Below are 24,103 nucleotides of genomic sequence, written 5' to 3'. Positions count from 1 at the left end.
ACACGTACTAATTCACCTGCCTCAATCCATCCATTCTGCACCGACTGCCTTCTAACCCCCCTCCCCCCCCGCCATCTATCCACCCCGCACTGATTCACACACACCCCTCCCTGACCCTAATGTCCTGGAAATGTCTACGGAGCGAACATTGACTATGTTTGATAATGGAATGCAATCAAATATGTTTTAATTCCCAATGTTATTATTTGTTTTAATCCATAAAGATGGATTAATTATATTGTGAACACGTGAAACATTAAAACCGCAGTGTTCAATTGTCACTGCTACCGTTGACACATTATTACAGAATTCATTTTAATGGCAAATCAATGCTCTTAATATGGAATATCAGTACTGTAGTTATTTAATGAGCAACATTCACAACTATACGTACGCATATATGTTACCATGGTCCAGGATTTATTGACACAGGTTGATCATACGTTGAATAATTCAACCACATTTTTGTTTGGAAGTGGAAAGAACTAATAGAAATTGTATTAATTGCAATGTGTAAAAAGAGTTGAGATACTGTCTTATAATTTTGCTGCATGTCATTGTGGGATATATCATGTCTTGATTGGTGAATGTTTAGTTTGTGACTTTATTTGAAGCAGAAATAATATATGAATGCTTCATTGAGTATAATTCCGACTGGTAACTACGCAATTCGTCCGAGCACATTATCGCACGCGTTATGCAAGCCATCTTAAATGACCACCTAAACTGTCATTTGGCAACCTAAAAAGCTGCCAAGGTTGCCCGGCTGGCAACAGGGAAAAAAAGTTAAGCGAGAGCCCTGAAGGTAGATGCTGGTGGCTGTATAAGATCAATCATTCTAGTCCCAGGACATTGCTGTTGGAGCTCCTCAGGCTGAGTATTAGGCCCAAGCCAGTAACTTCATTAATCACCATTCTTCTATGTTAAAGTCAGAAGTGGGGTTGTTCACTGAAGGCACAGTGGTTAATTCTATTCACAATTTTCCAGAAACTGAAGTAGTCCACAGCTGTTTGCAGCAAGCCTGGACAACAACCAGGCATGATCTGATAGGTGGCAATCACACATCATGTAACATTCACGCCACTAAAAAGCCAGACTACAATCAACTTCACCAACAGGAAAGAATCCAAAGACCTTTTGGTGACATTCAATGTTATTATATTGATATGCTCTAATTATCAATATTCTGAGGGGGTGACTGTCAAACAAAAATTCAGCTGGACAAGTCACATCCTCAACATTTATTTCCTCCACCACCAGCATTTGATTCCAGTGTGTGCCACCTGTAAAATGCACTGCAGGTATTCATCCAGGCTGCAGCAACAGCACCTCCTAAAATTGAGGAATCTACTAATAATGCAGGCTAATGCCCCTATCCCACTTAGGAAACCTGAACGGAAACCTCTGGAGACTTTGCGCCCCACCCAAGGTTTCCGTGCGGTTCCCGGAGGTTCCTGGAGGTTTTTGTCAGTCTCCCTACCTGCTTCCACTACCGGCAACCACCTGCAACCTCCGGGAACCGCACAGAAACCTTGGGTGGGGCGCAAAGTCTCCAGAGGTTTCCGTTCAGGTTTCCTAAGTGGGACAGGGGCATAAGGGCAGCACACTCACTGGATCCTCAACTCTTAGGGGAATGCCTCCACTTTTCTGACTATCCTGACCAGAAAATGCATCAGTGCTCCATCTTCTCTGGTTCTAAACTAAATACTGGAATTTGCCTTTCAATAAGTTTGTAAGATTAGAAGAACTGCAGTAGTTTGGGAAGATGGCTCATCACAAACTTCTCAAGTACAATAATTACTGTGCTTGCCGGTAGTATCTACATTCTGAAAAAGCTGAGTACATTTAACAAAAAATTCTTCTCAATCTATCTGCATGCTTGACATAGTTAATCACACTGTGTTCCTAAACTGCTCCATGGGTGTCCAGCTGGATGGGACCCAAGTTGTCTGGTTCCATTGTTCCTTTCCAACAGATGCAGTTGTTTTTTAAGAATCATCAGTAATAATTTCTCTCATTCCTTCATTGTTATCTCTACCATTTTCCAAGGATTAGCACTGGCCCTTTCCTTCTTCTCATATACATATTGCATCACGACAATCTATGAAAACAACCAGTTTCCACATGGACCTGGTGTTGCTGAGCCCCATCTCTGATTGCTTGTCAACTTGAAACTGGAAATAGAAACTTCCTCCTCTAAACACTGGGATGGCCAAAGCCAGTTTTAATCTCCCTCTCACCACCATTTCATTGTTCTGTCACTTGTAGCTATGGTGTCAGCTACTAATGACCTAAACACAGAATTCCCTCAACCTTCACTGCTTTCTCTCTTTTTCCTCCATTCGTAAGCGATCCTGGAATTTGGTGCCATTTACAGTAAGAAATACTGACATTTCATCTGGAACTGTTAGTATTTCTCAGCATGTTCAGGCATGTTCTAAAATGCTTTTTGTTTAATGGTTCACGTATTTTCCTTTTATGTTTCTGCTATACTTAATCATAGAAACATAGAAAATAGGTGCAGGACGAGGACAATAGACAATAGACAATAGACAATGGACAATTGGTGCAGGAGCAGGACATTTGGCCCTTCGAGCCAGCAGTGCCATTCAATGTGATCATGGCTGGTCATCCCCAATCAGTACCCCGTTCCTGCTTTCTCCCCATATCCCCTGACTCCGCTATTTTTAAGAGCCCTATCTAGCTCGCTCTTGAAAGCATCTAGATAACCTGCCTCCACCGCCCACTGAGCCAGAGAATTCCACAGACTCACCACTCTCTGTGAGAAAAAGTGTTTCCTCGTCTCCGTTCTAAATGGCTTACTCCTTATTCTTAAACTGTGTGTGGCCCCTGGTTCTGGACTCCCCCAACATCGGGAACAAGTTTCCTGCCTCTAGTGTGTCCAAGTCCTTAACAATCTCATATGTTTAAATGAGATCCCCTGTAAACCTTCTAAACTCCAGAGTGTACAAGCCCAGATGCTCCATTCTCTCAGCATATGACAGTCCCGCCATCCCCGGAATTAACCTTGTAAACCTACACTGCACTCCCTCAATAGCAAGAATGTCCTTCCTCAAATTAGGGGACCAAAACTGCATGCAATACACCAGGTGTGGTCTCACTAGGGCTCTGTACAACTGCAGGCCATATCCCTTGATTGCACTAATAGAAACATAGAAAATAGGGCAATCATAAGCAATTATTTACTATTTAACTTAAAATACGAGCTCAAGCATTTCACATTCTTTAAAAAATAGACGATGAAAAAACAGATCTAATTCAATGAGTCAAATGGCCAAATATTTTGCACATTTTGCTTTGGCGGCCAAAAATAAGCTTTCCTATTGGTTCCGATACTCATCTCACCTTCCATGATTTTTTAGATGCTTGCCTCAAAGGCAGGACACATTCCTTGAGATGGCTATTATTAAAAGCTCCTCACTTAAAAGCAGCAGACACCCCACCAGTTACCAATCGCAGATACCCAGCTGAAGCATGTGGAGAACATGGGATTTCTTGTAATGCTCTTCAGTGTTAAGCGGATATTAAAAAACAAATGCAAAGTTATTGAAACGAGATAAGCAAGGAACCACTGCATAATGCCTGAGGAACTGCACCCCATTTATACACATTATACACCTTGAGGAATCCAATATCGAAACAAGATGTTGGATCTCAGCAACACCATGCTCCTGTGCAAACTGGTGCTCCGTTTACATAGATTGTCATGGGGCAATATGTATACTGCCAGTGAAAAGTGCCAAATAGATTCAGAAATTCCATTCGTAAGTAGTTCTGGAATTTGGTGCCACTTACCGTAAGAAATACTGGCATTTCATCTGGAACTGCTGGCATTTCTCAGCACATTCAAACATGTTCTAAAATGTTTTTTGTTTAATAGTTCATACATCTTTTAAGTCTCTAGTGTACATAATAATAAGCAATTATTTAGCTAAAATAAATATATTTTACTTGAGGCTCAAGTCTTGCATTTCACATCTATTAAAAATATTGAAAATGGAAAATAGATCCAATCGATTAAATTAAATGTCCAATATCTTGCATATTTAGTGACATAATTAAGCATCACCACTATTCCTTTGCTGTAACGATTGCAACATATTGAAGCTGGTTCATATTAAAATACAGAAATGTTTGCGCAAAGTCTATGCCATGGGACGTTTTCCACAATGAATAACTGGAAACTCTCTGGATTTGATAGTCATTAAAGTCTCTAAATAAATGTAAACTGCTATAGCATTACCACCCCACGGGTGTCAGGGTCAGTTAAATGTAAATGTTTCCAGATACTCTCTGTAAGCAAGGATCAGCAGCTCCAAACAACAGCTGGTTTATCAGCAGGTTTAAATACTTTTAAACAGAACAATATGCATCATGTCATTCAGGCAATAGATCTAATTAATTATCTAGCTGACATATGATAATAGCCTGTGTTTAGCTGCAGAAAAAAAAACAACGGCCAACATTATACATGGGATGGTGCTACTTATATTAAATTATAAAAGATGAAATAGTGGCATATTTGAATAGCAGTAGCAGGATCGGTCTGAGTCAGCATGGATTTACGAAGGGGAAATCATGCTTGAATAATCTTCTGGAATTTTTTGAGGATGTAACTCGGAAAATGGACAAGGGAGAGCCAGTAGATGTAGTGTACCTGGAATTTCAGAAAGTATTTGATAAGGTCCCACATAGGAGATTAATGGGAAAAATTAGAGCACATGGTATTGGCAGTAGGATGCTGACATGGATAGAAAATTGGTTGGCAGACAGGAAACAAAGAGTAGGGATTAACGGGTCCCTTTCAGAATGGCAGGCAGCGACTAGTGGGGTACCGCAAGGCTCGGTGCTGGGATCGCAGCTATTTACAATATACATTAATGATTTAGATGATGGGATTAAAAGCAATATTAGCAAATTTGCAGATGACACAAAGCTGAATGGCACTGTGAACTGTGAAAAGGATACTATGAGGATGCAGGGTGACTTGGACAGGTTGGGTGAGTGGGCAGATGCATGGCAGATGCAGTTTAATGTGTATAAATGTGAGGTTATCCACTTTGGTGGCAAAAACAGGAAGGCAGATTATTATCTAAATGGCGTCAAGTTGGGAAAGGGGAAAGTACAACGGGATCTGGGGGTCCTTGTTCATCAGTCACTGAAAGTAAGCATGCAGGTACAGCAGGCAGTGAAGAAAGCAAATAGCATGTTGGCCTTCATTACAAGAGGAGTTGAGTATAAGAGTAAATAGGTCCTTCTGCAGTTATACTAGTGAGACCACATCTGGCGTATTGTGTGCAGTTTTGGTCTCCCAATTTGAGGAAGGACATTCTTGCTATTGAGGGAGTGCAGCGTAGGTTCACCAGGTTAATTCCCGGGATGGCGGAATGTCATATGTTGATTGAATGGAGCAGCTGGGCTTGTATACACTGGAATTTAGAAGGATGAGAGGATATCTTATTGAAACGTATAAGATTATTAAGGGTTTGGACACGCTAGAGGTAGGAAACATGTTCCTGATGTTGGGGGATTCCAGAACCAGGGGCCACAGTTTAGGCATTTAGGACGTAGATGAGGAATAACCTTTTCACACAGAGAAACATAGAAACATAGAAAATAGCAGGAGGAGGCCATTCGGCCCTTTGAGCCAGCACCGCCATTCATTGTGATCATGGCTGATCGTCCCCTATCAATAACCCGTGCCTGCCTTCTCCCCATATCCCTTGACTCCACTAGCCCCTAGAGCTCTATCTAACTCTCTCTTAAATCCATCCAGTGACTTGGCCTCCATAAATTCCATAAATTCACAACTCTCTGGGGGAAAAAGATTTTTCTCACCTCAGTCTTAAATGACCTTTCCTTTATTCTAAGACTGTGGCCCCTGGTTCTGGACTCGCCCAACATTGGGAACATTTTTCCTGCATCTAGCTTGTCCAGTCCTTTTATAATTTTATATGTTTCTATAAGAACCCCCTCATCCTTCTAAACTCCAGTGAATACAAGCCTAGTCTTTTCAATGTTTCCTCATATGACATTCCAGCCATTCCAGGGATCAATCTCATGAACCTACGCTGCACTGCCTCAATCACAAGGATGTCCTTCCTCAAATTAGGAGACCAAAACTGTACACAATACTCCAGATGTGGTCTCACCAGAGCCCTATACAACTGCAGAAGAACCTCTTTACTCCTATACTGAAATCCTCTTGTTATGAAGGCTAACATTCCATTAGCTTTCTTCACTGCCTGCTGTACCTGTAAGCCAACTTTCAGTGACCGGTGTACAAGGACGCCCAGGTCTCACTGCTCCTCCCCCGTACCTAACCCAACCCCATTGAGATAATAGTCTGCCCCCTTGTTTTTGCTGCCAAAGTGGATAACCTCACATTTATCTATATTATACTGCATCTGCCCACTCACTTAACCTGTCCAGATCACCCTGCAACCTACTAACATCCTCTTCACAGTTTACACTGCCACCCAGCTTTGTGTCATCCACAAACTTGCTAGTGTTGCTCCTAATTCCCTCTTTCAAATCATTAATATATATGGTAAACAGTTGCGGCCCCAACACCGAGTCTTGCGGCACTCCACTCGCCACTGCCTGCCATTCTGAAATGGACCCATTCACTCCTCCTACTCTTTGCTTCGGGTCGGCCAACCAATATTCTATCCATGTCAACACCCTACCCCCAATACCATGTGCTCTAATTTTAGTCACCAGTCTCCTGTGCGGGACCTTATCAAAGGCTTTCTGAAAGTCTAGATATACTACATCCACTGGCACCCCTTCATCCATTTTACTTGTCACATCCTCAAATAATTCCAGAAGATTAGTCAAGCATGAATTTCCATTCATAAATCCATGTTGACTTGGACTAATCCTTTTACTGCTATCCAAATACCCCATTATTACCTCTTCAATAATTGACTCCAGCATCTTTCCCACCACCAAAGTCAGGCTAACTGGTCTGTAATTCCCCGTTTTCTCTCTCGCTACTTTCTTGAAAAGTGGGATAACATTAGCTATCCTCTAATCCACAGGAACTGATCATGAATCTATTTAACATTGGAAAATGACCACCAATGTGTCCACTATTTCTAGAGCACCTCCCTGAGGACCCTGGGATGCAGACCATCAGGTCCAGGGGATTTATCATCCTTCAGTCCCATTTGCCTACCCAATACTATTTCTCGCCTAATGAAAATTTATTTCAGTTCCTCTACCCCCTTAGATCCTCTGACCTCCAGTACATCTGGGAGATTGCTTGTGTCTTCCTTAGTGAAGACAGATCCGAAGTACCTATTCAACTCTTCTGCCATTTCCTTGTTGCCCATAATAATTTCACCCGTGTCTGCCTTCAAGGGACCCACATTTGACTTTGCTACTCTTTTTCCCTTAACATATCTAAAGAAGCTTTTACTGTCCTTCTTTATATTCCTGGCCAGCTTCCCTTCGTACTTCATATTCTCAGCCCGTATTGCCCGTTTTATTTCCTTCAGTTGTCCTATGAAAGTTTCACAATCCTGCGTCTTCCGGATTATGCCCAGAAATTCCTGCCATTGCTGTTCCACCGTCATTCCTGCTAGGATCCCTTTCCAGTCTACCTTGGCCAGCTCCCCTCTCATGCCTTCATAGTCCCCTTTGTTCAACTGCATCACTGACACTTTCGATTTAACTTTCTCCTTCTCAAATTGCAGATTAAAACGAATCATATTATGATCACTAACTCCAAGCGGTTCCTTTACCTCGAGTTCCCTTATCATATCTGGTTCATTGAACAACACTTAATCCAGAATTGCCTTTTCTCTGGGCGGCTCCATTACAAGCTGCTCTAAGAATCCATCTCGGAGGCATTCTACAAACTCTCTTTCTTGGGGTCCTGAACTAACCTGATTTTCCCAGTCTACCTGCATATTGAAATCCCCCATCACCACAGTGGCATTACCTTTGTTACATGCCAGTTTTAACTTCTGCTGGAACTTACACCCTACATCTGGGCTACTATTTGGGGGTCTGTAGATAACACTAATTAGTGTCTTCTTGCCTTTACAATTCCTCAACTCAATCCACAGTAATTCTACCTCGTCAGCCCCTATGTCTTCCCTCGCAAGGGACTGAATTCCATCCCTCACCAGCAGAGCTACCCCGCCTCCTCTGCCCACCTGTCTCTCCTTTCTACAGGATGTATAACCCTGGATATTAAGTTCCCAGGCCCAATCCTCCTGCAGCTACGTCTCAGTAATCTCCACAATGTCATATCTACCAACCTCTAACTGAGCCTCAAGCTCATCTACTTTACTTTTTATACTTCGCGCATTCATATACAATACTTTTAATTCCTTACGCATCTCACCTTTCACATCGATATTATACTTGGCCATACTCTCCTATCCCTTTGTGAGCTTCGAGAGAGTTGCGAGTCTATGGAATTCTCTGCCTCAGAGGGTGCTGGAGGCTGGTTCTCTGGATGCTTTCAAGAGATAGCTAGACAGAGCTCTTAAAGATAGCGGAGTCAAGGGATACGGGGAGAAGGCAGGAACGGGGTACTGATTGTGGATGATCGGCCATGACCACATTGAATGGCGGTGCTGGCTCGAGGGGCCGAATGGCCTACTCCTGCACCTATTGTCTATTGCTGGTCAGAATGCAGGTAGAGCAGTGTTCGGTTCTCATCACCTTGTTACTCACCCACTGATACATAGGCCCCAAGAGTTGCAAACTGATAATCAGCCTGGATATCATAGTCACGTGAGTTTTCTTCAACAGATAGAAACTTGGGAAGTGTGTATCTCACCTGCTCATTTTTATTTGGCCTGGTTTTGTTGTGAATGTCTGAATTTATGAGGGTGAAATGGTTCTTCTCTGCTAGAACCCTCAATAGCTGCACCACCGTCCGGCTTCCGCATTTTCCAACTCTGTTGTAAACCAGCTGGCTGGGGAATGGCATCACCTGAACAAATGAAAAAAGGTAGATGTCTAAATAGCTGCTGCAAGATTGTCTCCGCTGTGATGATATTGCAGTCAGTTTGGAGCTCTGCAGGCTGCAGTTGTTTCACCCACAGGAAGAATTTCCAGACACACATACATAAAGAGACAATCACCTATCTAGTGTACAAGTGTACAATGCAACACGGGCTATCGAACAACACGAGGGGTGGAATTCCTGGGTAATACTTATCCTTTCCATTAATATCGCAAATGTTCCTGAGCACCTATTGCAACCAGATGTGGTCAATGTGGGATGTTGAAAATAAAAAATCTGAAAAATCCTTAATTGCCTCTGTCCTTTCACCCAGCTTTTTTGTATCTGTAGTGGCAGGGCTCAAAAGCATAATTTGTTGGGCTATCATTATTCTAGTTCTTCCAATGCTCCACCAAAAAATTAAAGCAGAAACCATGATGTCCCCCAGCATCACATGTAACACACATCGGCCCTATCATTCAAATAGTGAAAAAAGAACTGCAGATGAGATGATCTTGAATTACTGGAGCAAGTCTTCGTGTGAGTGCCTCTGGCGAAGATATGGAGTTCAAACCCTGCCCAAGTCAGTCTCAGCTACTGGCAACTCTGGCCTCAAATTCTGTGTATGTGTAGCGGGAGCCCACAGTTACCTTCTACCACACAAGACTAGCAACTGTTTGAGCAAGGAAATTTTTTGATTGTGGTCACAGTAGGGCCTGGCAGACTGTTGATCAACCAGAAAAACATTCGAGGAAAGCTAGACTTTAGAATCAATTATACAATTTCTAAATATGGGGATGAACCAAGTTAAGAGTGCAGTCAATGCCAAAGAAGACAATAATGATTGAGATGGCATCAATAAACTTACAGAATAGATCAATAATTCAACAATAATGAGGAATACATTTGGGAGGAAGAAGATGGAGATCATTTACAAGTTGAGCTAAAGTAGGTGGACAAAGGAATCTCAAGTCAAAATATTTCATGTCCGAAAGCTCTGCAAGCAAAGCAAGCATTAAGGTTTACTGAAAAAGGGATCAAATTGAAAAAATAAAGTTCTGCTAAACCTTGATTTGACCTAATTTGCACAAATGCAAGAGTAATGTATAATAGACCAATCTGTTGTCTCTTGAGAGAAAGCTGCTTAGGGGTAACCCAAGATATTTAAAATTATGAAATGTTCTTATGAAGTGGATGCAGGCAGAATGTTTCCACCTGTGGGGAAAAAACATAACTAGAGGGCATCAGCGTAAGCAATTCACCAAGAAATCCAACACAGAATCCAGAAGAAACATTTGATTCAAAGAATGGTGTTCATGTGGAACTTGCTACCTCAAGGAATTGAAGCAAATATTATGAAGGTGACAATTAAGAAGGGAACAAAGATCACAGTAATTGGGTGGGATAATACATACAAAGATATAGACTAATTGGGCCAAAATATTTATCTCTGTACTGCATAACCAATGAAATGAATACCTCAGTGCTCAGGCTGAAAAGAATCAGTCCAATTGCCACTCAATCTGTACAAAGTGATGCCCTGCAAAACATTAGGTGAGGGCTAGACACAATTCAGACTTTTGACAATTTCTCCTCCCCCAACAGTTACCGACAATACACAATCCTCACTACCACTGCACTTGCAGAATTGCAGAAGTTCTGAAGAGGGCTAGAAAAATGGTAGGTTCTTTTCTGTAGTGTTCTTTACTCTGAGGGTAAGAAATGTAGAAATTTCCCCATTTCCCCCAACCTCCTGCCACTAAATGCTCACAAGACGGCTTTCAAAAGTCAGACAGTGTTTGAAGCTTTACACAAGCAAGATTACTAAAACTGACGCTATTAATACCACAGAAGATCACTGTGTCACTTTTTGAGGATTGAGTATTTGATGTTGACACAAGAGAGCCACAGTTCCATGACTAACCTAATGTGCATGGCAAGCCAACCTGCTTACCAAACACTGTGTCTCTGTTCTGATCTAGGCACAGAGTTTGCATACCTGCTGTTTCCAGAACCACTATGCTGTATTCATACTAAGGCCTAAATGAACGTCTTTATTTGAGCCGAGAACCAGTGCACATACAGAATATGTGACTATGTTAATGTAAAAACATGTCTGTTGAAAAACAGCAGCTCACTAAGGCAATATTATGTGCACAACCAGATACTACTATACAGACTTCGACTCACCTGAGGCTGAAAGAAACAAACCGAGCGTTATTCTTTGGCTGGCACTAAGAAATTTATTTCTTCCGAATCGCATTTTGCTTGTTTGTTGTGATAAAAAAAATCCTAATGACAACATTTCCATCAGCCTCTACCGTATGTACAAGACGCTTTTTAAGAAACAAATTTTCATTTATAACTGGAAAGTGCTGACAAGGAATGAATATTGAATATTTACTTTTCCTTATTCATGTCCTTTCTGTTACACTTGCTGACCCATTTGATTGAGATGCTGCCCTTTACTTTTTTTGATATAAGGTAAATCTACTTTTTTATAAAATTAGTTTTTTATAATTTTTAAAAGATTCCTTGAGTGAACAGTACCAGAATTCTACAGTAGGCACAATCCTTCAAGCTGAACCAGAGGTATACAGCATTCCATACTACTCTACCTCTTACAACCATCTGTTTCTCCAGTTAAATATTTACTCAACCCTCTCTTTAATGCGTCTACAGCCAGACGCTTCCACATATATTTGCTCAAAAAGTGCAGTAGACTTCAGTAAAGTCTCCCATGAGCCCTTTCCCCAACATAAACATTCCTCAGTTTCTCTCGGTTTTCTATAGAATGGCAATATATGTGTAGTACAGAGGGACTACTGCACTGTTGGAAGTGCAGTCTTTTGAATGAGTTATTCAACTGAGGCTTCTGTTTGTTCTCTCGTGTGGTCATAAACGTTCTATTATGCTATTTTGAAGAGGAGCTGGGAATTCGCTGTGGTATCTTGATTCAAACAATACTATAAACAAATCATATTATCTTTAGCTTATATGTTGTGTGCTACGTACAACTGTTCATCGCACCAGCTGTATTATAACAATGATTAAGATCCAAACTAATTTTTTTGAGATTTAAATTTTTGCAATGCCAAGAGGTTGAGATAGGAAAACTTGCATTTACATAGACCATTCCTTCCCTGCAAGGACAAGCAAATAACTTGCACAAACTTCCCTGTGCAAGCGATCTGGGCCCTTGGCTCTGGTAAAGTACCTGATAAAGATATTTACATATGGGTATTAAGGTAAACAGCCGTAGATAAGAAACTACTTGGGAGCATAGACAATTAAATGGCGTATACTACGCGCAAATTTCTGATATTTTGATAATGTACCATACGAAATACATCATGCAAAATTAGGATGTTGTATGAAAGGGAAGACAGCAAAATGATTTTTTTTACAAAATATCCATCAATGGAACATTGCCTAGCCAAATTTTTCATGAATATTACCTGTGATGTGAGTTGAAGATTGTGAACAAGCATGATGAAGAATATTAAGGAAAGACACGAAATGCTGGAGTAACTCAGAGGGTCAGGCAGTATCCCTGGAGAACATGGATAGGTGATGTTTTGGGACCGGATCCTTCTTCAGACTGATTGCAGGGGTGGCAAGAAGGCTAGAAATGTGGAGGTGCAGGACAAAGCATGGCAGGTCATAGGTAAGAACGCGAGGAGGGGGGCGGGGGGGGGGGGGGATTGATAAGCAGAAGCCAGAAATAAAAATGTATAAGATGCAAGATAAAAGGGTTAGAATGTTGTGGATGCAAAATTAGAGGATTGACGAGGTGCATTTTTCTTTACTCAGAGGGTGGTGGGTGCCTGGAACACGCCGCCAGGGATGGCGGTGCAGTCAGGTACAATAGGAACATAAGTACTCGTTTAACTGTTCTGCCATTTCCTTGTTTACCATTATAAATTCACCTGTCTCTGATTGTAAGGGACCTACATTTGTCTTCACTAATCTTTTCCTTTCTACATATCTAAACAAGCTTTTAATGTCAGTTTTTATATTCCCCGCAAGCTTTCTTTCATGCTCTTTCCCTCTTTCCCCACCCCCCTCTTAATTAACCCCATTGTCCTCCTCTGTTGTGTTCTAAATTTCTCCCAGTCTTCCGGTTTGCTGCTTCCTCTGGCCAATATGCCTTTTCCTTGGATTTAACACTACAGGTATCTTTGATTTCCCTCGTTAGTCACAGTTGAGCCGCTTTCCCCGTTTAATTTTTTCACCAGACTGGGATAAATAATTTTTGGAATTCATCCATGCGGTCATTAAACCTTTGCCATTGATTCTTCACCATCAACCCTTTAAGTATAATTTTCCTGTCTATCCTAGCCAATTCCCGTCTCATACCTTCAAAGTCCCCTTTTCAGGACCCTAGTCTCTGAATTAAGTGTCACTTTCCATCCAAATGCAGAATTCCACCATATTCTGGTCACTGTTGCCCAAGGGGCTTTGCACAACAAGATCGCTAACTAATCCTTCCTCATTACACAATACCCAGTCTAGGATGGCCTGTCCTCCAGTCGGTTCTTCTACATATTGGTTTAAAAAAACATCCCGTATACATTCCAGGAAATCCTCCTCCTCAGGGCTGCTACCAATTAGGTTGGCCCAATCTATATGCAGATTAAAGTCACCCATGATAACTGCTGTACATTTGTAAACACATCCCTAATTTCCTGCTTCATGCCATCCCCAACCTGCTGCTTGGTGGTCTTCATACAACTCCAACAAGCGTTTTCTGCCCTTGGCTATTTCGCAGTTCTACCCTTACCAATTCTACAGCATCCAAGATGATGTCTCTCCTTGCTGTTGCATTAATCTCCTCTTTAACCAGCAATGCCACCCAACCTCCTCTTCCTTTTTGTCTATCCTTCCTGAATATCGAATACCCCTGCATGTTTAGCTCCCAGCCTTGGTCACCCTGGAGCCATGTCTCCGTAATTCCAACTACTAACTGCACATTCATTTCATCCACCTTATTACGAATGCTCCTCGCATTAAGGCACAAAGCTTTCAGGTTTGTTCTTCTTATCTCCCTTCTACCTTTTGCTCCTGTCCCTCTGTCGCCTTCTATTGGTTCCCATCCCCCTGCCCTGTTTGTTTAAACGTGACACTCTCTTTCCCGTTAACTGCACGCATACGCTTCCACTTTGTTGACTCCAGCCCCCCACAGTTTAGTTTAAACCCACCCATGTAGCACTAGCAAACCTGCCTGCTTGCAAGTAACTGGCCTAATTGCAAGAGCCACCTATAGTAGAAACTTTCATCTCCTTTTGCACACGTGCTTCCTAACTTCACTCCTGAAAGATCCTGTTCTCACTTTTCACATAATACACTAGGAGAAATTATTCTCCGTATCTGTGAAGAAAATAATGTCAGCAAAACTTGTGACATATACAGGTAAAATCAGCAACTCTCATTTTTGCTCAAATTTTGAAATCCATCATAATTCTGATATCAGCAGCTTTTTGGCTATTAAGAGGAAACTAAAATCACTGCTATTGCCACACGCTTTTCTAGTATTTCCTTTTTAAGAATTTTGCAATTTCCCATCTGCTACTGTTATCTGCAGACAAAACCCAGTGAAATCAAGATTCCTCTGAATTCTTGTCTTAAATGATAATGTCTTCATTCTGTTTGTTAAGTTTCTGCTACCCTTTTGCAGTATCCTTTGTCATCCAGTGAAGTGATTTCAATCTTCATTTGCTTTGAGTGCAGTCCAGCAGAGGCTTGCCAGTATTCAGGACAAGAACAAATTAATTATCACCCAATCTATCAAACTTTAATCATTGTCACACTACAGAGTGCTTTCCCTTCAAAATTCAACAGTTACTTGCCTTAGCTACTCAGATAGCAGTTTCCTAAACCCACAACCTATGGCATCAGTAAATTAAGAGCAGCAGGCATTGGGAAGCCAACCACTTGCAGGTTCTGCTCAAGTCTCACGCCATTCTGACTTGGAATTTCTAAATTCAGGAACTTCTGACCAACACCAATGAGGGAGGACTGTCACCATAGGAAATTCAGTAGAGCATGGCATCTAAGTGATGTGACCATGGATAGTTTAAATGCTCTCATTCTTCCTGAGTCAAAATGATTCCAGCATGTACCTCATCTCAAGGACCGAACCGAGATTTGAGACCCAGGAAGCTCAACTACAACAAACCCTTGTAGATTCATTATAGTCTGGATAAAACACTGATCTGCAATGATTTAGTTTATATGTTTTTTTAAAAACCCAAAAGTTATTTTTAAAAAAGCACCGGATTTATAGATATCAACAATAAACTTTTACTGACTTCAGTTTTTTCTTCTGAGCAAATTCAATGCTTAACATGCATTTTTCTTGAGATCATTGGGGTAACTGTACACGTGGATTACACAAGATGTTGCCACTAGGATATTGTTTACAATGTACATATATTTCTCAAAAACTTGGTGTCATCGTCAATTTGTAGATTATACTAAGTGGATCTGCAAGCTAATCAAAAACAGATGGATTGGAACAGACTACAGTCAGATAAGGAATGGCAGAAATTATTTTACAATGCACAAATTGAAATATAACTGTTGAACAACATCACGGTGGTAGTTTAGAACTCAAGACGAATCTGGTAGTGTACCTCAAGTAACGATCTTTTTTTTTTTTACATACCAACCATACTTAACGACACTACTTTATTGGTGGCCATTGATCCCTTCAGGGTTAAAGTCTGGGCCTTTTGGGATATTTAAAGGAATAACTTTGCTACAAACTCAGTGACAGATAATGCAATTAAAATTTAACCATAATTATCCGCAAATTTTTAGTGTCTTTTAATGTGAATGTCCGTCCAAAGAACATCTTGCATTAGTCTTTCTTCTCTGAAAATGGTATCAGCCATTAGAAAGCCAGGAAGTAAGAAGCAGAATAGAATTAGTGTTGCGTTCAAATGAATACTGACGTCTAAGAAACGTAGGTATGAGTAGAGAAATTAAAATTTAACCATGTGCTAAGTAATGCAGGCCAACCTCGCAGGGAATCCTTTCAAGTTAGTTAGATATATTTATTGTCATATACACCAGCTGCGATGAAATCCCTTATTCACCTGAAGTGCAGAGTAAACAGTGTACATAGAGTAATGATAAATACAACATTAAATATAATGATGAATGCAGTGACAAAGCAGTTACTTTTTGATGATGATCAGGCACCTTTTAAGGCTGCTGTGGGGTGGCAGCCACAAATTAACAAATTTAATTCAATACAAAACTTGGTGAGATTTGAACTCATCTGACTTGACAGTTCAGTACCACGTCAAGGATAGTGGGAATAGTTGGGACACCCAACACCAGAAAAGGTGACTCCATCGCATCGGAAATAAGCACTTTCAAATCAATAGTGATAAATGTTCTATTTCAGGTTCAGTGTCAGCGAGGGATTTGACTGACTCTCATCAGTGGGTGTTTCGTTTAATTATTGCAAGTTGGCACAAATGTGTCAGCATAACCTGGCATTGATAGGTTTGACCTGGTGTTTACAGTGGCAAGTGGAAAAAGCAATGGCCTAATGTAATCTCTCAATTTCAAATCACTGATGTTAAAATGAGCAGAAACCAGTCAATAGCAAGGCAGATCACAGGGTGGTTTCACCCACCAATTCCAGTGGGAGTCAAGTCTTCTTTATGTCTGCCAGATTCAACATCAGCTGCAGGATGTGGGTCTCAATTGCAAGGCCAGCATTTAATATACTTCTGTAATTCCATCTCAGAGTGGTGGTGAATTGGGAAGTGGTGCTAAAGAAACCTTGTTAAGTTGTGGTCATGGGCCTTGCAAATACAACCATGGTGTAGGGAATATTTAGAACGGTGGATAGACAGCAAACAAATGGACTGCATTTTCCTGAATGGTGTTGTGTCTATGTGGCATTGAGCTGTACTCGTCAATCCAAGGAAAATGAAGAGTATTCCATCACAATATTCACTTGTACCCTTTAGGTGCAGGAAAGGCTTTAGGAAATCAGGAGGAGGGGGGGGGGGAATCACAAGGTAGAACATAACAAAAATGTCAGAAGTCCCGACCCAAAATATCACCTATCGATTTTTTCCAGAGATTCTGCCTGAGTTACTCCAACATTTTGTGTCTCAATGTAGAAAGTCAAGTTTCTGACCTGTTGTGTAGCTACAGTTTTTACGTGGCTTGTGCTCTTAAATGTTTAAACAAAGACGGTGTCTGGATGTTGATGGTTGAGAAGTATGTGATGCTACTGTATTTGAATACAGAACTGGTGGTTAGACTCTTAGATCAGACATACTGATTATTTGTCATTTGTGCTGTACAAATTGTATGCCAATTGATTGCGCAAACTTGAATGTTATTTGAGTCTTGCTGCACATGGGCTTGGGCTGCATCATTATCTGAGGAACTGAACAGCACGTTTTTATCAGTGGGAATCCCAACTTCTCACATCACAATGAAAGATGATCATTGACTAAAGAGTTAAAGATGGTGGCTTTGTCCGGGATACTACCCTGAGAACTCCCACTACACTTGCTCTCTGAAATCTCAAACCATTTCCCTATGAGCTGGAAAATTACATCCATGAGTATGTACCAGACAGGTGAGCTTTCTATATTGTTTAAGAAGGAACTGCAGATGCTGGAAAATCGAAGGTACACAAAAAAGCTGGAGAAACTCAGCGGGTGCAGCAGCATCTATGGAGCGAAGGAAATAGGCAACGTTTCGGCCCGAAACGTTGCCTATTTCCTTCGCTCCATAGATGCTGCTGCACCCGCTGAGTTTCTCCAGCTTTTTTGTGAGCTTTCTATATTGTTCTATAACAATACTTTTTACCTTTATACGTAACGGTTTCCTCTGAACAATGAAATAGTGCGAGTGCATCTTAATTTGGATAGCAGTTAAGATAAAACAAACCAACGCGAATACTGAAGAGTAGTGTAAAGCTCCTGTTAGGTTTGTTCCTGAGTATATTACCCAGAACAAATAGCAATAAGGCAGCACAGTGGCGCAACCGGTACAGCAACTGCCTCACAGAGCCAGAGACTCGGGTTCAATCCTAACCTCAGGTTTTGTCTGTGTGCAGTTTGCACATTCCCCGTGACCGCGTGGGTTTCCTCCATGTGCAACAGTTTCCTCCCACGTCATAAAACATGTGGGGTTGTAGGATAATTGTCCTCTATAAATTGCCCCTAATGTATAGGGAGTGTATGCAAAAGTGGGATAACTAGCATGAACGGGTGAATGATGGTTGTTGTAGACTCGGTGGGCCGAAGGGCCTGTTTCTATGCTGCCTCTCTAAACTAAATGTAGCATAACCACTGTTCCATACTGCTCTTTAATATCACATTGTTTTGCTTTAACTTATTACTTTTTGCCAGTGTACAAATTGACTAAAGCATTTGCTTCTATCACCGTATTGTTTAAAACACTAAGATGTTGACATTCAAATGCTTTGTGTTGCCCTGAGAACATGGAAGGCACGATATTGATGCAAGACCTACCAACTCAAGCAAAACACATACTGTTGGAGGACTTTGTGTTTAAGAAGGAACTGCAGATACTGGAAAATCAAAGGTAGACAAAAATGCTGGAGAAGCTCAGCGGTTGAGGCAGCATATATGGAGGGAACAAAATAGGCAACGTTTCGGGTCGAAACCCTTCTTCAGACTGATGTGAGAGTGGGAGGGGCGGGAGGAAGAAAGGAAGAGGTGGAGCTAGAGGGCTGAGGGAGAGCTGAGAAGGGGGGAGAAAGTAAGGACTACCTGAAATTAGAGAAGTCAATGTTCATACCGCTGGGGTGCAAACTGCCCAAGCGAAATATGAGGTGCTGCTTCTCAATTTACGGTAGTCCTTAATGGGTCTGGCAGCATTTCTGGAAGGAAATGGACAAATGACATTTCGGAGATAGACACAATATATTGGAGTAACTCTGCGAGTCAAGCAGCATCTCTTGGGAAAATGGATAGGTGACGTTTTGGGTCGGGATCTTCAGACAATGTTTCGTGTTGGTTTCCATCTTCAGACTCAGGACTGCACTGGTAGGCCCATTATTTCTGCCTGCTTCACCAAACTCATCTCCTTATACCTCAGTTCTATCTGGTTCCTCCCTCCTTCCCAGTTCTTTTCCAATTACATCTGGAATGCATTCCACCACTTCCAATCACTTGGCCCCTATTGTCCACGACGTCCAGTCCTTTTCCATCGTTATTCCCCTTCTGAAAGACCTGAGGGCCCTCCACGTCATCCTAGGACAGAGACCTAACCAGTGCCCCGTCTGGCAGTTGTTGGCCTCATTCTCAACAATTTCTCTATTGATTCCTCTCCCTTTCTAAAAATTCCTCCAGGAAATGGGCATAGCTCAAGATTCCAACAGCTACAGTCTCTCGTATATCTACCTATCAACTCACTATGATCAGGGTCCATGATATGCGAGTGCAATAAAATTTATTTATTATAATTAGCATAATAAATGTTTACCCATCATTTTCAGCAGTGACTTAGCTCAATGAAATATAATAGTGTTGCTGCAAAAGATGGGAATATTTCAATACAAGCCTTTGAGAACGAAGAACAGAAAATGTTAGAAGTATTCCATTGGCTAGGCAATATTTATGGGGAGGGAAACAATTTTAGGTTGATCAATACAACTGGAAAAAGTTAGAAAGGAAACAAGTTTTAAATTGCAGAGAAAGGGTGAAGGGGCAGAGAGGACAAAAGGGAAGGCCTATGATGAGATGCAATTCATGAGCAGTTGAAAGGCACAAGCAATACTGTCTGAACAGATCTCTGGCATTGGCAACGGTTTCCCTCTGAATTAGTTGGGAGAATATTTGCCATTTGCTCTAAATGGAACAGCAGAATTCCCCTTTCTTATAATTTGAATTTACCTTTAGGGCTTGATGTTGATACCCATCCAGAAAAGAGGAACTGCCTGTAAAAACAAAACAAAAATAATTATTAATCTGCTACAAAGAACAAATGAAACACAAACACCCTTTTAAAAAAAAGGCAGGATTAAAATGATCAGAACACATTGTGAGAATTCTGAAAAGGAATCACAATTTATGAAGAGTGCAGATTTTGTTGAAGGCCAAAAGCAGTTCTTTGATTATATAAGCTCTTGAGGACAGATCTGCTGAATTTATTCCCACAGTAACAGTGAATGCCACATAATGACAGTCTCCCCAATTGTATGTCATTTAGCTTAAGAAGCATGTGCTAGCTTTGTGATTTCCCATTAAGGCCACAGCCACTTCATCAAATGAATAAGCTAAATTCCTTCCTATATTTCATCCAAATTTCAGGACGTTTCTAAGTGTTTTGGGATCAAATTGCAGAATTTGGTTTGACCTTTTGTCGAAAAACTAAATCCACTGGTCTCACAACTGACATCAAAAGAGTCATGGGAATATAACGGCCATGAACTTGACATAATTTAAATTGGTGTTAAATCCATCATTACGTCACTTGGCAGGCTTGGAAACTTTAAAAGCTGGCATGAGCTTTGGTGTCTTAAATTGTTCCCTCATGCTAAGAGAATTTTGACCTGATGATTTCCTTATCATCTTCCTCACTTTGGAAAATAACATAATGAAATGTTGATTTTACTTCGGAGTCACGTGAGTGACTACGTGAAGAAGGGCCGTCCGTCTGCGTGCGCGTTCTTTCGGGCTTGAAGTTTTTTTCAGAGCCCAGATGTCGAGGAGACGGCCCGCGGGGATGTCGGCTGCCGAAGACCGCAGCCTTCCAAATAGCGGGCGACGGTCTTGTTCCCGACATTAGCGCCGACAGCAGAATCGGCAGGAGACTTTGCGCGGGAACAGGAGCTCCATGGTTGCCCTGCGGGACGTAATGCCACCCGCAAGTCTAAACGAACCCGTTGACTCAGATGAGTCCGGGGAAGAGGGATACCCTCCCTCAACGGAGAGCGTCTGAGGACGACTTCTCCCACATGGAGCAACTTATGGAGAAGTTGCTCCAACAATAATCTGCTCCAAAGGAGGGAGCAGTATCAGCACGGCCTACAGCAGTGCCGGTGCCAGGAGCCTCGCACATGGGGCAGCCCAATGTCTTCCCCATTGAAGGGGGAACTACATGTGGAAGAAACCACTCTGAATCAGAGTACAAAGAGAGGGGGGGAAACCTTCCCAGGGACAAGCAGAAGAAAGGAAGTAAGTAAGTAAGTTTTACTTATATTGCACTATTTAAGTCAACACCAAAATGCTTTACATAAAAGGAATAATAAGCTTCCATACAAACAAACAGAAAATAAGTGCTTCTGCAATCATCCAGGTTCCACTGGGTGCTTCCCTGGATGGAATCTAGCTCTTGACAGCCCGGGTATTATGGAGAACCCGCAGGCAGCAGCACCTGTTTTCAGGGCTGCACAAATGTCTCCTGCTCTAAGGAGAGGAGCATTCATGGTCCTTTTCAGTCTGATCAAAGCTAGAATCTCATTTAGGTCCACTGGAAGGGCCATGTCAGCACAGGTATCCTCAGGGGCCTGCGGCAGCACCTGTTTTCAGGGCTGCCTACGAACCTCACTCTCAGTGGAGCGGTTCACTGAATCCGGTGGCAGCTTGAAAGCTGGGCACGGAAATATGATCAGAGTCGTCTTTCAAGGCAGACTCAAAATAATGGCCAGAATTGTCCTACAAGGCAGGCTCAGTATGATGAGGTTTCAGACCAGACCCAAGCAGAGGTCGGGAGAAACATGGAATCCACACTCCTTACCAGTCCTACTCCCAATCAAGGAGAGGAAAGGAAGGGGCCTTTGGGCTTACCACAAGACCACCGGTAGCCATGGAGGTAGGTGGGTCTGGGTTTACTGAAACAAGGGATTGTGGAGCAGTTACATGTTGGTAATTTACTCTTGTGTTCTTGTTCAAAATGACAATAACAAGAAATTTCAGAACGGGGTTTTTAAAAACAGATAATAACGTGATAATTTTACTGCACAACATACACAGGTTCCAAGCAGACTTGGAACTCGGACTGGAATTGTCTTCGAGGCAGGCCCAGTATTTTTGGGCAGGATTGCCATTCAGGACATGCGACAGATGGAGGATGTCACTTCATCCAGGTGTAACTCATTTGTGCAGTATAGACTTTTAGAAACAGTAATTTTGTTACGGTTTAACTACTGTTTTATAGGAGCTTCCTATAGAATGGTCACATGGCATGCATCGACCTCAAAGATGCATACTATTCGGTGTCTATTCACTAAGAACAGGAGATATTTGAAGTTTAACTGGATGGTATGGATCTGCCAAATGGGTTGACAACAGCTCCTAGACTATTGACAAACTACGGAAACCAATTCTGGGCCTACAAAGGTCTCAAAACCACATAGTAATGGCATATTTGGAGGACATTTTCATTTTGGAGTCACCAAGAATTGGCAGAAGCATCAGTCAAGCAAACCAAAACCCTGTTTGAAAGAATTGGTTACCTCATCCATCCAGTTAAATCAAAATTGACACCTACAAGGGTAATTGATTACCTAGAATTTACTATCAAAAACAGTAAATATGTTGGTGACTTTGCCTAGGGGCAAACGACAATATTAATTAAGCCTGCAATGACCTGATAGTCAAATTCTAGTCATCTATCAGGCAAACAGCGAGTGTAATTGGCAAATAGTAGCTGCATTCCCAGCAGTACGGGCCTTTGCATTACCAGAACTTACAGCAAGCAAAGGAATGAACACTCAAATTATATGCAGGCCGAATTGGCAAACTATGGATTGCCAGCAGAGGCCATTGTTAAATAACTATGGTGGATAACGAATGGGAGACAGCTCAGGGAAATTTTGCTCGAAAGCCATCGAGGGTTCTTCAGACCTATGCAAGCGGCTAAGGATGGGGAGACACCAACAGTCTAAAGCTGTGGGGGCAGATGGAATGAGCAGGAGTCTGTAATTCCCCAACACATGGAATCAATTACCCAGAATTGTTGGGGGCACAATATGGACTCAAGGTTCTCTGTAGCGATATGCAACTGGTGCTTGTTCAAATTCAGATTGATAACACCACTGCGGTGGCATATATCCATTAACAAGGGTGGTGTAAAATCTGTATCTTACGACAGATTGTCGAACCTCATTTGGCACTGGTGTATCGAGAGGAATATTTGGGAAATCTACGAGGTAGATATAACACGGTGACAGTATTTAACAAAATAACTACACGATTTGGCATACCAGATGTTGATCCGTTTGCATCTAGACTAACCATTAGTTACCCATTTATGTGTCCTGCGAGCTGGATCCAGGAGCAAGGCAGTGGATGCTTTCTCCCTCAATTGGGGAGGAATGTTTATGTATGCTTTCCGCCAATTTGTCTCACAAACCGATGCTTGACAAAAATCAAGCAAGACTAAGCCACAGGCATATTGGTAGTGCCAGATTGGCCTACTCAAGCCTGGTCCCCCAAAATTTTGGGAATTATAGTCCAGCCAGTAATGGCTGTACCCAAGAGCAGGGACCTCCTAGTGAACCCAGTTACAGGGAGCAATCATCCACTACATGAACGTATAACTTGTTGGTCTGCAGATTCTGAGGAGGCCATTTCAAGGCATAGGACTGTCCGAACAAATACAACACAGTTCGGATAACGGATGTCTTGGAGTTCCTATCAATTGTACTATAACTATAAACTAAGTTATAGTGCATCTATAGTGCCAGAGGCGTACTCTCCTCCAATCTGATGCCAGAAGCAGGGCACAGTTCGATAGGAACGCACTCCTTTACAACAAAATTCATGAAGGGAATTTACAATTTAAGACCTCCAAGGCCAAGGTACACTGACACATGGGATGTGAGCGTGGTACAAGCCCTACTTTGACAGTGGGGACCGCCTATAACTAACCCTGAAGGTGGTATGCTGAGGTAGGTAGGTAGGCGGCGCGGCTCTCGCCAGCAGCGGCCTCTGCAGTCCGTCTGCGTTTTTATTATTTTATGTCTATGTTTTTATGTAGTTTTTGTTATTTTTTGTTGGGGTATGTGTGTGGGGGGGTGGGGGTGGTGTGGGGGGGTTGGGGGTAACTTTTAAATCTCTCCCTGCACGGGAGACCTGACCTTTTCTTTGTCGGGTCTCCGTTGTCGTT

The 24,103-nt window shown here is 41.9% G+C and overlaps 1 protein-coding gene across 1 annotated transcript in view; it reads right to left on the bottom strand.

Moving 5' to 3' along the window:
* Positions 1–24,103, bottom strand: part of ust (uronyl 2-sulfotransferase) — an 81,835-nt gene that overhangs the window by 35,167 nt on the left and 22,565 nt on the right. The window contains exons 3-4 of the mRNA XM_033026418.1: positions 19,885–19,928; positions 8,819–8,974 (exon numbers count right to left, since the gene is read on the bottom strand). Coding sequence (XP_032882309.1) covers positions 8,819–8,974; positions 19,885–19,928 — 200 coding nt within the window. The remainder of the gene's footprint in view (positions 1–8,818; positions 8,975–19,884; positions 19,929–24,103) is intronic.

This window comes from Amblyraja radiata, chromosome 8 (genome assembly GCF_010909765.2).
Source record: "Amblyraja radiata isolate CabotCenter1 chromosome 8, sAmbRad1.1.pri, whole genome shotgun sequence".
Lineage (NCBI taxonomy): Eukaryota > Metazoa > Chordata > Chondrichthyes > Rajiformes > Rajidae > Amblyraja > Amblyraja radiata.
The sequence above is the reverse complement of the archived record's forward strand: the minus strand, read 5'-3'. Positions and strand labels throughout refer to the sequence as shown.